Source organism: Citrus clementina, unplaced genomic scaffold, assembly GCF_000493195.1.
Source record: "Citrus clementina cultivar Clemenules unplaced genomic scaffold, Citrus_clementina_v1.0 scaffold_4, whole genome shotgun sequence".
Taxonomy (NCBI): domain Eukaryota; kingdom Viridiplantae; phylum Streptophyta; class Magnoliopsida; order Sapindales; family Rutaceae; genus Citrus; species Citrus x clementina.
In genome coordinates, this window is record NW_006262274.1 from 23,463,580 (window position 1) to 23,480,639 (window position 17,060).

The following is a 17,060-nucleotide window of genomic DNA, read 5'->3' on the forward strand; positions in this document are numbered from 1 at the left end:
AGTTTTCTTTTGAGAAAAAGCTCTTCTCATCCCTAAGGTTTCATACAATAACTTATTTCATCCTTACTTTTTTAAATAATAGCCTAAAACATTCTTCCGTTAACTTACCATTAGTTGAATATCGTTTGTTAGTAATTCATTAGGGGTAAAAAAGGATTTCTATCAAAGAGAAAATTAGAAAAATAAATAAAAGTTGACATATAACTAAAAATGATTTTATCTAATCCCACTAAATAGGAAATACCGAAAAAGATAAAAAACTTTTATTTCAATCAATTCTTTTTTCACTTTTTTTCTATTTTGCCGGCATGAAAGCCCTATAAACCCTAAATCTAAGTACCAAAAATATTATAATTTGCTTATTCATATAAGTATACTCTCTAATTGCACTGTAAAATTGCTTTAATTAAGTTGAAGATAAAGAATTATGACAATTATTTAATGGTTATATCAAACTATATCATCGTTGATTTCATTTAAGAAAAAGTTAATGAATTTTGCATACTTTGTAGTGTTATTTAATTGTGTAAACAAAATTATTTTAAAATAGTTTGTATCACTTTAATGAAAAATCATATTTTGCTCTCAATAAATTATTAGTTAACGGCTTTACACTAATGGTGAGTTAATGGGAGAATATTTTAGACTGTTGTTTGAAAAGTAAGGATGAAATGAGCTATTGCATTAAATCTTAGGGATGAAAAGAGATTTTTCCATTTTCTTTTTATTTGTGAATCAAAATACTTGTCCTGTGGGCAGAATACTTTTATCAGTAGTGCTACACATCTCAAATGATGTGTCATTAATTGAGTGGTTGATAATTCTTTATAAGATCCAAGTGAATTAATTGTATTATCTCACCAACCACTCAATTAATGATACATCATTTGGGATAACTTTTTAAAATAAAAAATTTAGAATGTGTAGCATTACTCTACTTTTATTATATCCTTTGAGTAGGAGTCCTTTTATTAAAGTGACTTGCAGAGTTCATGTGGTATTTGGAATACCTCCACGATGTGCCACGTAAGCAAGAGTATAGGGAGTTCTATTCATAATTGGATATTATAATTATTATTCTATTTGGGTTTCGATCTCCCATCGACGTATGAGGTTGAGGAAAAAAATATATTTACAAAAATAAAATTATGTAGCCACAAAACACTTTTTATACATACAACGCATGTATAAAGTGATGTGTCATGAATTAATCAAATGAAAATAATTGTGTGGGTTCTACGATTTTTTTTATCCAAGATCTTTTTATGCTATATTGCTCTGTATACACTTATTGGTGCCAACTGCTTCTACCTGTATCGTTATTACTAATTCTGTATTCATGGTCATAAGAGCTATATCATAAGTGGGAAATGTGGGATTACAAGAATATTGAGTAGTTCCATATTGGCGAGTGTAAGCTATTAATATTAGTCCAAAATCAACTTGGCATCCTTCTCTTCTTGTGATCCAGGTATTGACCATATAATTGACACAGTTTAAATGTGCTCTTTTAAGACGAATATTATCCTTACTATTTTTTTTGTCCTGAATATATGAACAATAATGTCACATTGATAAAATTTGGATACAAAGTTGTATCCAGTTCACATTAATTATAAAATGTTATGTTTTAAATTATTATCATTTCATTATTATATAATAAAGAGTTCAGTTTGGATTATTCACCCGTGACTTGACTATATTTAAATAATAACTTCACTTTTTTCTTCTTTTTTTTTTTCAAAAAATTGAAGTAACTTAAAGTTTGAAAAAATAAAGAGTAGTTTGAAGATCATAAATTTGGATCAAAATTCTATCATGATCAGATAATGTCCTGAGCAAATAACTCAATCACTGATTGATTGTTAATAAATAAAAAAGTAAAGGAAGTTAAATCTTACTCATACACTACCACTAAAAGACACGTGAAAAAAAATCATTAAAAGTTCAATAATACTCATATCAGGAGAGGATCCTATTCCCATAAATTTATGAGGGAGTGAGTTAATCCAAAATTTATCTTATAATAAATTATTTGAGAGTCACATAAATACTAATCAATTGAGATAACAAACGCAACTAAGAGCATTGCTCGCGCGTGTGTGTATGATTAGTAGAGCAAATCTTCCCCAAACTAGCTAAATAACCATGTTTAGTTACGATATATTAATCGATTCATATAAAAAAGGACCTATCCAACGAACTAATTAACTTTATAAAATATGTTACGAATAGGTTCATCAATTACAACAAACCCTTTGCTCCAGTGGTCTGAAAGGAACAAGAAGAGCCGGGCTTCTTCGTTTCTCATTAAATTAGCTTCAGCTTTTGAAAGACGTTTTCCACTCGTTTACTCACTCTCAGTGGCGTTGCATGTGACGGGTAACAACAAATGATGCATTAAGTTCGTTGAAATTAACAGCGACGTGACATCTTCTTTACATCTTTGGATCATGTTCAATTACTTGCTGGCCATGGTTCAGCCTGTGGTTTTGGAAGCTTACATAAAATAATTAAAAGTGCCCCACGCGATTTTGAAATTAGAACTAAAAGACAGGTATCACAGTTGCGTATTGTAAAGCGATAAGCAACAATATACCATCCTTTGGCCACCCCTTTGTTACGTTAAAATGTAATTTAGAAGTTGCCTGCGATTTTGTGTAGTCAAAAGTGGACTCTTTTCAGGTCTACGAAACATTATAGCTAGCTAGGCTTATAATTGTTTTGATGCTCGGCGGAGCTAACTAGAGGCATAGCTTGTCTTTTTTTCTTTCTTTTTCAATACTCTAGTCAGTGGTTCTAAGAATTAAGAGTCAGCACTATTTTCAATACTCTACCCACAAGAAAGAAATTTAATTTCTTTAATTTCTTTAAGGCAAAGCTTAAGTTATGGATTTACAATTTGTCTAAATATAAATAACAAGATGGGATACCTTTAGAAGTGGGTAACTGTAACTTATAAAGACCCTTTCATAAACTTCCAAGTATCGACAAGCCTATAATTTATTTTTCCAAACCTTTAAAAAGAATCTCAACCTCTATCCTCTAGAAATTTTGTTTGAATTACCATATATGCACGTTAATCTTGCTAGTAAGCTGAGCTATCATCTATGTAACGAATAATCACGGGTCAAGATAATATTTATGGCGTTCGTAATTAGTCATTCATCACTTTGGAGCCAAGTCAAATCGAGGTTTCCATCCAATCAAACCCACACATATAACAGTAGTTCCATTTATCCACTATAGTTTTGGATGTAGATTTTCGATCGATTTGGTTAATTTGTTGTCGTTTATACATCGAAATTATCTTTAAAGGCACTTTTGATCAAGATATGTATTGCCCAACTATCTAGCTAACTAAAGAGATTGATTTCTAATTATGAATGAGATTATACATATTCGCATTCTTTAAAAAACAACAAAAGTTGTCACTATAGTGCTGACTCTTAATTGATGCAATGACAATGTAACTGATTACAAGAGATACTTATGTTTGGGTTGTGACTTATGTGCTTGTCTCTATTCCTTTCACGCATAAAATTTGAATGAAAACTCAAATTCTATAAGCTTGTTAATTAATGGGAAACCTCCCTCTTCCCCACTGATCATATTTGATCCATTACCCACTTTTTCCTCCCATATTTGAAAAATATATATGTAACCCTCTCAAGCATAATTTTTATCTTCTTCACTATCTTGGCCCTCAAACAGCATATTCTAAAAAAAAAAAAAAAAGAATAAACAATAAGTAAGTAATTTTTTCCTCATTTAAAAGAAATTGCATATAAAAGTTGTGTTTGAGGAGGGTATATGGGTATTTTATTAACTATGAAGGAAGAAAGTGGGTAATAGATCAAAGAAGAAGGGGCAGAAGAGGGAGGGTGCCTTAATTAATTACATAACTTCGCATCTATAGACAATGACAATGATGTGCAAATTGTTTATTGGCTAGCCGGCCCCGCTACGATGAATCTGATTGATGATTATTTGACAGTGAAGGCGCATCTCGCTACTTACGTTTCAAATTTGTAATACTCAAGACACAAAATATATTCAAACAACACTTTTCATGTCCGCGAATATGCTTAGAGCTGTACAGTTGTTTGATTCTTGTTCACTAATGATATTCTTCTATCTGGATTTTTAGTATAGGCACATCTGCTCACTCAACAGCAATCGTTTATCATTAATTAATGGAACAAATCGCCGGTTGGCACCAGTTCAGACAAATGATTCTGGTCATTCTCAAAGGTGTGAAAGGAGAGTAGTGTGTGCGTGTGTGTGTGTGCATATAAATGAGGAAAATTATTAATATATCACAGTCAAAAAAATTTCGTTCAAGAACATATAACTGATGTTAATGTGCAAGTAGTGGCTGAGACTATTCAAACAAGAAGCCAAAAAGCAAAAAGATGATCATCAAGAGATTGGCATCTGCACCTTTTTATTTGCATGCGGGACTGGTGCAAATTAATACAAAGATAAGGCTCCAAAACAAGGGAGGACCAGTCGGTTCATGATCGCCGTGCAACACAAAGTCAGCGTCCCTGCCACAACCATCTATGATTATGATCTCAAGTTTTAGTGCTTTTGGAAAGTGTGTGGGGACGTGGGTCTGCCGACTGATCTCTTCTCATATCATCATGGCAAGATGATCAGTTGGTGTCCACCTCAGGCACGTGTACCAGCTGATCTCATCGCATTTATGATTCAGTGCACAATTTGATGTTGCATTGATTTTTTCACAAGACTACTATTAATTGGTGTTTGTAATAGGTAAGAATGTATATGAAACAAAATCTCAATCATACAATATAAGACTTTTCAGTAATAGAGATATTCTATAGTATATCACAAGTTCTACATTAATTATAATCCAATATGAAATTACCACCGACTAATAGTATCAAATCATGTGTTCTTTACCTTCATTATCTCTCCAAGATTTTCAAACGTAAGAGACAAAACATTAAATTTTCTTTCTCCCACTTAATTAACTCAATCTTATTCTTTTTCTCTTTCTGTCTCAAATCTTCATCTATCATCTTAGCTATTATGGCTGCCATTTTCAAACATGATGAAGAAGAAGAATATTTTTATTTGAGCAAATACAAATATATGTGTAATTGGTACTTAGTTCACTAAGTTAATATATAAATGGTCCAAAATATTTTTAAAAAAAACCAACACAACAATCGGATCAGAACTGGATCCAGATTAACTCATCGACAATGGGGGCAGAGGCAGATCAGATATAGTGACACTGCAATGCATGCTGATCGATTAATATGTTTAAATTTTCAAGACAACCCATGCTATGCTTTTTCAAGAAAATTGGCATAGAAAGCATGACCATGTTTTTATATCTAAAGATAACAACTGAAATAAATACTGTTTCTTATACATGGATATTTTATTCAATACTATAGAACATTGATACTTTATTTATTTCTAGCTATCTACTATTCATTGTTTGGTTGGATCAACAAGCTCAAGATCAAGATAGGGTTTTTGATCTTCTAATGATTGGATACCACTCTTATACCGGTAACGACGTGCACAGTACAGAAAATAGACAATGTTAAGGCCTCCTAATCCTGCAATAAGGAAGTAGAAATAATCTAATCTTCCAGCATCGATGTCATTAGTCAACCAGTCGGGGTGGCCATGCCTTGCTGTGACTCCATGCACAATGGTGATAAGCAAACTGCTCAAGTAACTTGCAAATCCAAAGGAGCAAAAGAGGAGAGAATTAGCAATACTTCTCATGTGGTCAGGAAACTGCTTGTTAAAAAATTCGATCTGTCCAATTATGTTGAATGCCTCACAAAACCCCATCAGGATAAGTTGAGGAGCTAGCCAGAAGACTGATACTTGTGACATAGGGTGCAAATGGGCAGAAGCCCTTCTCCCTCTTTCAACTAAACCAGCAACTATCATGGACAGTATTGAAAAAATCATCCCAATTCCAATTCTCTGAAGAAGTGTGATCCCTCCTTCATGTTTAGTGATTTTGCGAAGAGCTGGGACAAGAACTGTGTCATAAAATGGGAGCCAGAGTCCTATTGTGATCATTGATATGACCCCCACTGTACCTGGAGGGATTTGGAACTTAGGCCCAAGGTGTCTGTTCATTTTCATGGCCTGTGAAACTGTGAATGTTCCTTGTTGTGATATGGAAGTCAAGCTAATGATTCCAGCTGCCCATATTGGGATGATTTTGATCAGGCACTTAACCTCTTCCACTTGTTGGATGCTACAGAGCCTCCACTGGTTGACGGGAGTTCCATCAGGCTTAAGCTCATTATTGTCCACTATCATTGCAGCTTTGTTTAGGAATCTGAAGGGGGAAAAAAATCAACAACGACTGAGGTTTTGCATCAATCATTGCAAACAAAATACAACTGACATCATCTCAACAACTACTTGGAAAATTTAAATCGTGTTCCTCCCAATTTTGAAAATATGTCTCCTCATTATTTGAGATTGCCATGTGTACATGTGGGCACTAATTAATATCATAAGAAACGAAAATAATGTGGTAATGACCAAAAACATTAAAATATTAAATCAATCAACATCATGGTTTCTCCAGTTTGCATGCACTGGGAGACTTATCTGCAGAAATGTAAACCTCTTAGATTGTTTATAATTTTATTGTATTATAGTCAGGAAAAAGTTGAGAAATTAACCAAAAAAACACACGCGTTCTAATAAAATTTTTTATTTATCATATAGTATATTAAAATTTGTATTAATTTACTGTCTTTGAAGCTATTTCTAACTTTAATATAATTAAAAATCTAACTGACGAGGGAAGGCCAGTATTGATGAATCATAAGTTTTAATTATTTTATTTATAAATAAATAATTAATAAAGAAAAAGTTGGGTGAAGGAGATATGGTCACCTGAACTGGTGGGTGAGAGGTAGCTTTGATAAAACAAAGAGCTTTGGGGGAGGATCGTAGAAAATCCCATGGTGATCCATTTGTCCTTGTGGAAGCGTAAGCCGGCGTTTCTTGTAAGCTGCAACGAGCACTTGGCCAATCCCAGAAAAGATACTGCCTTCCGGTTCAACAAGCACATAAAGTTTTTTTCCAACAAGAAATAGAATAATTGCACCTATCATCAACACCGTTGGAATTCCAAATCCGATCACCCAGCTCACTGAGTCTTGTATATAAACCAACACCGTTTGAGTGATCAATATGACCACCGTAAATGTGGTGTAATACCAGTTAAAGAAGCTGTTGATTCCTTTGACTCCTTCATCAGTAGTTGCATCAAATTGATCGACCCCAAACGGAATGCTGCATGGCCTGATTCCACCGGTGCCGATCGATAACAATCCCAGACCCATCACCAGAACACCCAGTTGCATACTGTTTGCACTTTTGCACTGACCAAAAGGTGGCTTTGCCACGTCGCATTTCGGAGGATGCAGCTGCGGTAACCACGCCGTTAAAGTCACGGTTAACATGCCCTGTCATTCATTCGGAGGATGTACATTTCGTCAAATAAATAAATATATACAAATTAATTAAATGTAATTGAATGTTGGAGATGATTACGTAGTAACCTTTAAATAAAAATCTAACGGTTGTGAAAAACCTTAAATGTTAGTTAAGTAAATGTTTGGTAATCAAATGGGGCCCACGCGGACTTTAACAACTAACAAGAGGGAGGCTAACTTACAGATTCTGCACCTTACAGCTGCCCTTGCACGGTAAAATTAAAAGTGGGCCCCACGGCCATTTTGTGAGGGTCCCTTTAACAAAACCAATTGATAATAAAAGGCCAAAAGATATAAATGAGGAGCAGGGAGAGTTACGTCCAAAACGAATAATGCAGAATCAAAATTAGGAAAATGATTAGGGTTGAGAAGAACGAGAGAAACACGAGAGAAATAATGAAGAAAATGATAGAGAGTAAATGAGTAGAGAGAGAGAGTAAAATTCTCTCGTCTTTATCTCGTACTTCTCTCTCTCTAGCACTACTCTCAAAATTATAATAAACTTTTTTGAGCTTTTTATGCTATAGAGGAAAGTGAAAAGATGTCAAAGCAAAAATTAAACAAAAAAGTAAAAATAAATGGGTGGTAGTGAGTAGTATTTAAACGAAATTAACTTTATATACCACATGAACTACCGTTCCTTGATATTTTGTTACAAAGTGCTCCGCCAGCTAAGTATTTTTTTACCCAAAAAAAGAAAAGAAAAGAAAAGAAAAAGTTCGGATTATACAGGACAAACTACAATATTATATATGTATGGTTGAAATCAGGGAGAAAAAATAAATAAATAATGAGAAGGAAGAACATAAAAAAAAAAAAAAAACGTACCAGGATAGCCGCAATGGAAGCAAAAGTAATGGTCTTAAACCTGCCGGTATAGGTATCGGAGATGAAGGCACCAAGCAAAGGTGCAAAATTTGTAACGCCACCCCAGATATTGAGAATGTTCGCAGCAGACGTCTGATTCATGTGATATTCTTTCAACAAATACACCATAAAGTTGGCCAACAAACCGATCGTTGCTAGTCTCTCGAATGTCTCATTTCCTACGCATATATAACGTACATGCATAAATTTAATCAACAATTCACACCCACAAAATTAAACTAACAAGTTTGAAGCCATAGCAGCTAGCTAGATATCTAGTTTGCGAGCTTAAAAGAAAAAAAAAAATATATATATATATATATAGAGAGAGAGAGAGAGAGAGAGAAACCTAAGATGTAAGGCATAGCTTTCCATCCTCCAGGTTTCTTCTGGTCTGGCGGATGCCGCTTTGAATCTGATAAAATCACGTCTTCCCTTTCTGGGGATGATGGTTTTTGAAAGCATCTTGCACCACAGTACCACTGAACTGAGCTGCTTGGCTCTTTTTGCTTTTGATCCCCCACCATCTCTCTCTCTCTCTCTCTCTCTGGATTTTGAATTTTATTTTTAACAAAAAAACCCTAGTTAGTACTTCTGCTGAGACAATTATTAGCTTCTCTATGCTGTATTCGTTTTCTCAAGGCATGTGTGGTTCTGTGAAGTGGAGTTACGAGTGTCTGCACAAGACTCTTGCATATATTTATACAAGTGAAGATCGTGTGTATTTTTAATTTTTTACCCACTACCCACCACCCACCACAAGTAAAAACAAACAAGAGCGTGTGGACTGTGGTCACAGAGCGATGATCAAATAGCTGACGCAATGGAAGGGGACGATTCTATACTCCCACTCAGACCCATCACTTCTACAATCGCCTCATTTTATAAAATCATTTTAATGATAACATCTCATATGTGTAAAAATTCTGACTATGTGCCATGTAAAATTATTTCTACCAACATTTTTTTTTTTCAAAAAAAGAAGTTAGATGGTAAGAAATCCTTAATATTTTAAGGGTTGAGTTTGAAGATAAAAAAAATATACAAATTTTAGTAAATACAAATACCTTCAAACGGTCGAATAAGATATGTCTATTTATTTATTTGTTAATTTAAAATAGGAGTAGATTTAACACACACAAAAAAAATCATGCTATTTTGGTCCATCTCATGTGTGGTTTTTTTTTAAAATATAGTTAATTACAATAATATATAATTAAGATTTAATTTAAGTAGGCAACAATCACAATATCTATTTTGCTTGGTAAATTGGGCTTCATATATCAGAAGATTCCAAGGCATAACACGTGCATGCACAAATTAAACAAAATTGCCGAACCAAATATGCGTGTTCTCACATTAATCGGTCAAAGCCTCAAGGACAATTCTTCTGGCATTTTGGTAGCGGGAAAGCGGGAACTACCAACTTTTTAGGTTTCTCTAATTTGATTGAATTGGATATCATTATATTAAAGTTTTTTCTGTATATAATTAATGTCCATCGTTAATTAGGTTTTCCTTTTCCCTGTTTTGGTCTTGCTCCTACTCTTAGCTGTAATTGTGAATATGCCCACGTATGCATTTAACGATGCTATTTTAATTAAGGATTGTAATTGATTCCAATTTATCTGTTTTATCTTGAACGAACATTTGAAATTGCATTTGCTATCAATCATATTTAAAATTTCAGAGTGCAGACCGTCGTTTTCATGGTGGCTTTTCTTCTCTAAGACAAATTTCCAAAATCCTTATTATCATTCCAAACTCAAATTTTCTGGTTAATTTTATTATTCTATATTCTTTTAATTAATTCTTATTCTTATTCTTGATAAATTATTATTATTTTGATGGTTTTTTTTTAATTTGTTTATACACAAGCGTGTTTTTGTTATTTGTTTGTTTTTATTTAAAAAGGGCTAACCTAGAATTTCTTTTTTTTTTTCTTTTTTTCAAATCTCTTTAATTGTCTCTCGTAATATTGACTATTGAGAACCTGAGCTTTCCACTTTATGAATAAGAGAAAAATATTATAATCAACATGGCTATGAAACTACTGGCCATGTTAGTCTGTTACATTTTCATTCACGGATTTACATGTTGGAATTAAAAGATATTTTTACCGACTATTGGAATATTTTTTCTAGGACAAAACTATGGTGTAACAATGGTACCATACCACAGTTGCACAATAATTGAATCTTTTTTTTTTTAATAAAGACTGTAAATTTTTATAATAAATATTCTTTGATAGTGCGTGTATGGTGTGAATGGCGTTCTTAATTTTGTGGCCAAACTTTCAGGTACGAAATCTTTTGAATCTTTACCACATAATATTTTCTAACATATTTTTTTATTATTAAAATTCTTTGACAATTACTTTTTTCAGTTAATATTTTATTTTATCTTGTCACCAAACTATTGAAGTTAATAGAATTTTAACAAAAATAAAAGTAAAAATCTATTTTACTCATAAACTTTTAAGTCTCATTTAATACTCTAAATTAAAAAAATTTCAAAATAAATTATATATAAAGAAATAATACTTTTATTAATTGGTTATGTTATATACCTAAAATAATTAATTAATAAAATTATAAATATTATACTTTGTGAAATTCCTAAAATACCGAATATATTTAATTTCCTAAAATACTCTTGTGACATCAAAATTTATTAATGGAGTTAAAGATTTAGTGTTAAAATAATAAAAACTGAAAAGTTAAGTTGAAAGAAACAATCGTCATAAAACTTTAACTGTAAAGCGATATGCCAAAGAACATTAGATGGCAAAACGGTATATAGATTTCAACTCATAAAACTTGTTAATTATAGTTAAGCTACTGCTTGTTTAAACTTTTATATCTTAGCTTAAAGTACTTTTTAAATTTTCACAATAAATTATTTGAGAAAGTTAATTATTTAATCTAAATTAACCATATATTTTTATTCAAATTTGGCTGAGGTTTAAGTATAAATTAAAAAAAAAAATCGCAAGTCAAGCATTGATACCACAATCCTACCATTTTCATAATCAATTAAAATTATACAGGACACAAACTAGCTATAATGTGCAATCTGAATCAGACACCACAACGCGAAAGGATTGGTCGAATTGCAGCATCGTGGCTAAAACTGCTGAAGGCGCAGCAACGGGTAGAGTTCTTTACAAACCGAAATAAGATAATAATAAGGATTTCTCTAAGATACTGTTTGTATTTTCTCAGCATTGATAGTGGGATTAGTGTGTACCCTTGGATAGAAGAGTTTTAATCTGATTCATTCATTTAATATAATAGATAATTGAATAATTAATTAAAATATAGCAGGTAACTTACAGGTTGTTGGTAAATATTAATTTTTTAATTTTAAATTAATATTAATTTGAAAAAAAAAAAACCAATCATACCCTTAAGGTTTACTTAAATGGTTATATAAAACCCTTTTAGTTTCCTAAAGAGCTATACAAACCCTCTTCATTTCATAAATGACTATTATACGTTTTAATTAAAACAACCTAAATAAATAAAAATATAGTAATAGTATAGAAATAATGAATAAATATCATATGATACAAATAAAATATTACAATAAGTCAAATTAATAAAATAACATGTACGATGAAAATTTTATTCATATTAAGTTATTATTCCATCCCGATGGATTTACTAAAATCAATTAATCCAAAAATTGATTTTAAGATCGACATTAATATAGACATAATTAAATAAGATATTGTAAAAATATATAAATTTTATATATTACTTTGAATGTTAGGTATAATTATTTAATATTATTAGTATGTGAAATAGATTTTAATATTATTAAAAGAACATGACAAATTAATAATGTTAAAATAAATTGTTAATATTCATAAATTTTTTATAAATTTTATCTTATTTTATATTTTTTTTATTTTAAGGGATTATTTTTTACCATTTAAGCAAAATTTAGAGGTGTGGGTGGTCTTTTCCCCATTAATTTTGTAGCATATTTATAGTGTCATATCATATATCATACATCGCACTTAATATGTTGATTTCATTAAAGTGTTATGTTATTGAAAATTAAACTTTGCATTTATAATATACTACATCTTTAATGTAAATGTAATAGAAAAATATGAAGATATTTTTGAGTAGTCAATTGTAGCTTTCTTTTACAAATAGTAGTATAGAAATACAATTGGTAAAATATAATAAAAATGGTATGGGAAAAAGTTAGTAGAGGCAATTATTCTTGTAGTTATTAAAACATATGAAGCGACACACACAAACACACATATCGAGTACCTATATGTATCCCTATTTATTAATAGGAGGGAAATTAAATTCGTAATTATCCCGATGAATTATGAATTGATAAATGAAATATAAATATTAGTAAAAATTAATTTGTAGGCTAACAAAGCAAACTATATTTTATGGGCGTTTGATACATTAATCTAAGGTCAAATGATCACATGATATTTCATACAGTAGTCCAATTTTCAACATTTGCATATAGTTTCATGAGCTAATAAGCCAATAAAATATACCACATGAGAAATTGAAGACTATTGTTTATATTTCACTATTAGACAAACACCATACATTAGAATTAAAAAAAAAAAACAAATCTCACAACTGAGATTACATCTGTTTGCATAATAGATTTTGAAGTTAGTTTAATTACATGATAATCAATTTATCTTATAACATTTAGAATATGATTTAAGTACTATTTTAGCAATTTTGAGTCTCACATTGAGTCTTCAAATTAATTAAATGTTGAAACTCTTTTCTGTTTGGCTTGAAATTACTACTTAACAAAATTACGAAAAGCCAATAATAAATGATGTAGGACACATAGGTAAAATAAATTTTAAAGTGTAATTAAACATTCCTATGAATATCAGTTTCATATACATGTCATATATTTTACTAAAATCATATATTTATTGAATTTTGTGTAATTAAATAAACTATATTATTCAAGTGAAATTGTAAGAATCGTTGAAATTGTAGGGGTGGTGGCTGAAATTTTTCAGCCCACTACACGATCCAAACGATTTATGTTCACCCGTTTGACTATTGGCAGAATAAACTCCTACTAGTAATGAAACACAATTCAAACTCATATTCGTATATAACAATCAGTATCTCATCAAAGATCAATTTTGAGTGGAGTTTTTGATCAATCAATATGATTTAATTTGAGCAGAGTTTTTTTGTCAATTAATCAACTTTTTTAGTTTTGAAAAAATTTATGTTCAAGATAAATCTAGGAACTATCACTATAAGGAAGTCATGGATATTGATAAAGAAGGTTAGTACTGCATTTCTTCTTTATAATTTGATATTTAGGATTTTTATCTTTATTTCGCTGTTAAGTAGAGAGATGGCCATGAGGAGATTTCGTTTGTGTAACCATATAGTGGCCAATACTTTAAAATCAAACATTGTTCTACTGCTTTTCCAAACAAAAAAAATATGTAGAAACATAAGAAAATTGAGCATATAATGTCGGTGGTTGTGGTCCTTAAGGGAAGAGGCTGAAAGAAAGAACTAATATATCTTCCAAGTTGGTTGCTTCAATGCTTCTGAGTACTCTATACTTTTTAAGTCATGTGTTAATGTAGAAAAATTCAAATTTAACACTGTAAAATTATTTGAACTTCTAATAGATAGAGCTTTCTAGGGTATAAAGCTTGTAATTTTGTTCCTGAGAAATTAATATCATTTAATTAAAGAAATTCTGGCCGTGTGTAGTTTGAAGACAGTTGTGACCTTTGTTCACTAAATTGTGAATATCTTTAAGAAGAGACGTCCGAATTCGATTATGTAAAGTTCTGCCGTAACTAGACATATTTATCTATTCAAACATATATAGCATGCGATCTCATACATTCTAGATCAATACAGTTAAATCATGAAAATCGGCTGAAAATCATGGACTTGGTTGCTTCAGTGATTCTGAGCAGTTAGTATTCTTTAAGCCATATCTTCATGTAGAAAACTTCAAATAGAAAACCGTAAAATTATTTGAACTCTTGACAAATACTTCTTTCTATGGATATATAGTTTGTAATTTTATTCCTTGTCAATTGATATCAGTTAATTCAGAAACTTCAGGCCTTGTATAGGTTCAAGACTGTTGTGACCTTTGTGCACTAAATCGTGAATATCTTTAAGAAGAGAAGTCGGAATTTGATTATGTAAAATTGTTCTATAGCTGGACGGATTTATCTATCGTACTATATATAGTATGTAATCTCATATGTTCTCGATCAATACAGTTAAATCATGAAATTTGGCTGATAATCATAGACTTGGTTGCTTCAATAATTCTGAGCGGTCAGCATTCTTTAAGCCATATCTGCATGTAGAAAACTTCAAAGAGAAAACCGTAAAATTAATTGAACTCCTGACAAATACAGCTTTCTAGAGATATATAGCTTGTATATTATTCTTCATTATTTGATACCAATTAAGTGAAAACATCTAGGCTTTCGTAGTTTGAGGACAGTTGTGACCTTTGTTTACTAAATGCTGAATAATAATATCATTGAGAAAATAATTTGAAATTAAAGTCCGTAAAATTTCTATATAACTAGACATGTTTGTTTATCCAATCATATATACTATGTAATATTACATATCAGTACAATTTAATTATGCAAGTTTCCTAATAACAAAACCTTTAATATTGTTTTTGCATTTATCGACCAAAATTCAAAAGAAGCAGAGTTTGACATTCCTGCATCATATGACTTTCCTTCAACGGCTAGGGCAACCATTTTGCCGAGTGCGGATAATTCTTCATGTTCCATTTATTTTATTTTACACTGTAAAATATAAATAATAAACAAAAAAAATGTGATAACACTACTCATTAAAGTGCTTTTTTTTTTCAACAAGAAATTACTACTGAAATAAAAATTTGGCCTGCATTAAGGTTTGCCTTTAATAACTCAACTCCCCACTTGGGTTTTGTCCTTTTCTTAAAGTCTCAGCTCAATCAATTTAATGATCCATTTTTTCCTTTCCAAAGATCTAAAAGCAAAGTCTTTTATTGGTACCCAACAGAAATACAAGGTCTATGAGAAGACAGTTTATCCAGTTGAGCAATTATCTGATGATGGGGTTGTTTATCACAAGTCTTGCTTTAAGTGCTCTCACTGCAAAGGCACACTCAAGCTGAGCAATTACTCATCCATGGAAGGTGTTCTTTACTGTAAGCCTCACTTTGAACAGCTTTTCAAGGAGTCGGGTAACATTAACAAGAATTTCCAATCACCTGCAAGGTTAGTTGAGAAGTCAACTCCTGAGCTGACAAGGTCGCCTAGCAAAGCTGCCAGCATGTTATCTGGGACCCAAAAAAATGTGCTTCTTGTAGTAAAACAGTGTGTCCATTGGAGAAGGTAGCAGTGGAAAGCCAGGCCTATCACAAGACATGTTTCAAGTGCTCACATGGTGGTTGTTCCATTAGCCCATCAAATTATGTAGCCCTGGAAGGTATTTTGTATTGCAAACATCATTTCTCCCAATTGTTCAAGGAAAAAAGGCAATTACAACCACCTTATCAAATTCGCTTCCATGAAGCGTGCAGCAGCCTCTGTTCCAGAAGCTTGAACATGTTATCCTATCTTCCATAAATCTTATTTGGTGAGGGTTTTCTTTGGCTTGCGGGTGTGCTTTCTATTTTGATCCCTCTTGTTGTTTTTGCGAGGAACTACCAAACCTTTGGTTCCCTCTGCTTCTTTGGATCATCTTTGTTAGGATAAATTTCATATGATTAGAGATACTGATTTATGCCACGGGAGGCATAATCCCAGGCATAATCCCATGGTCGTAAATTGACCATTTTCTGACAATGATCTTTTTAAAAAGAGATGTGCAGTTGGCTTTGAAACCACTGTTAGGAAATTAATATTCCTCTCAAGGTCACTTCAAGCAATTTGTCAAGCAACAAATCAATAGAAAAATTAAATTGAAAACAATATCAATCCTACAACACAAGATTTATATGGAAAACTCCAAATTCAGAGAAAAACCATGGTCATTGTAAAAAAGACAATTAAAGAAAAATATTCACTATATAGAAAATTATTACAACTCCACTCTCAAAAGTAATTTTCTCTCACTTAAGCCCCAAATAGATCCAAAACTCTCAATTTAAGAGTAATTATATTCAACTCTCAAATTCTCTCTAAATACAAGAGAAAATAAATTCTTTGAGATGATGAAAACTTATGAAAGACTCTCTTATTTATAACCAAACGGATAACACTGTTCAAACTGTGTTATTATTCATACCGCATTACTGTTCATATCGCGTTATTATTCAAGCTGTATTACTGTTCAAGCCGCGTGGTCAAATCATATTATTGTTCAGCGCGTGGTCAAACCCTATTTTTAACATAATAGACGGTGGGCTACTTAGCATCGCGCAGAAACCATCCACGAGTACACAATATCACTGGAATGCACTTTTTGCCCCATACAATTACTTCAAAATTTGATGGGTCTTGTATATAAATCATGCTCGACTCGACATCACAGTATGGTTCTGCTTCAACTTATCAACAAGCCTTGTATCGATGCCGACGAGCAACGAACAGAAAAAAGATAAAATTCAATAGCCCCAGTGCGGCCACAGAGAAATAAAAGTAATCTAGTTTGCCAACGTTAATATCAT

The 17,060-nt window shown here is 31.7% G+C and overlaps 1 protein-coding gene and 1 pseudogene across 1 annotated transcript; one reads left to right on the plus strand and one right to left on the minus strand.

The window, feature by feature from the left end:
- Positions 1–5,337: 5,337 nt before the first annotated feature.
- LOC18044465 (protein NRT1/ PTR FAMILY 2.13) lies at positions 5,338–9,068 on the minus strand. Its single transcript, XM_006438498.2, has 4 exons — positions 8,734–9,068; positions 8,346–8,563; positions 6,913–7,487; positions 5,338–6,343 (listed from the first exon to the last, which is right to left on the minus strand). The coding sequence occupies exons 1-4, from the start codon at positions 8,909–8,911 to the stop codon at positions 5,470–5,472; spliced, it is 1,845 nt and encodes a 614-aa protein (XP_006438561.1). The 5' UTR covers positions 8,912–9,068; the 3' UTR covers positions 5,338–5,469.
- Positions 9,069–15,388: 6,320 nt separating this feature from the next.
- LOC18044466 lies at positions 15,389–15,994 on the plus strand (annotated as a pseudogene).
- The last annotated feature ends 1,066 nt before the right edge of the window (positions 15,995–17,060 follow it).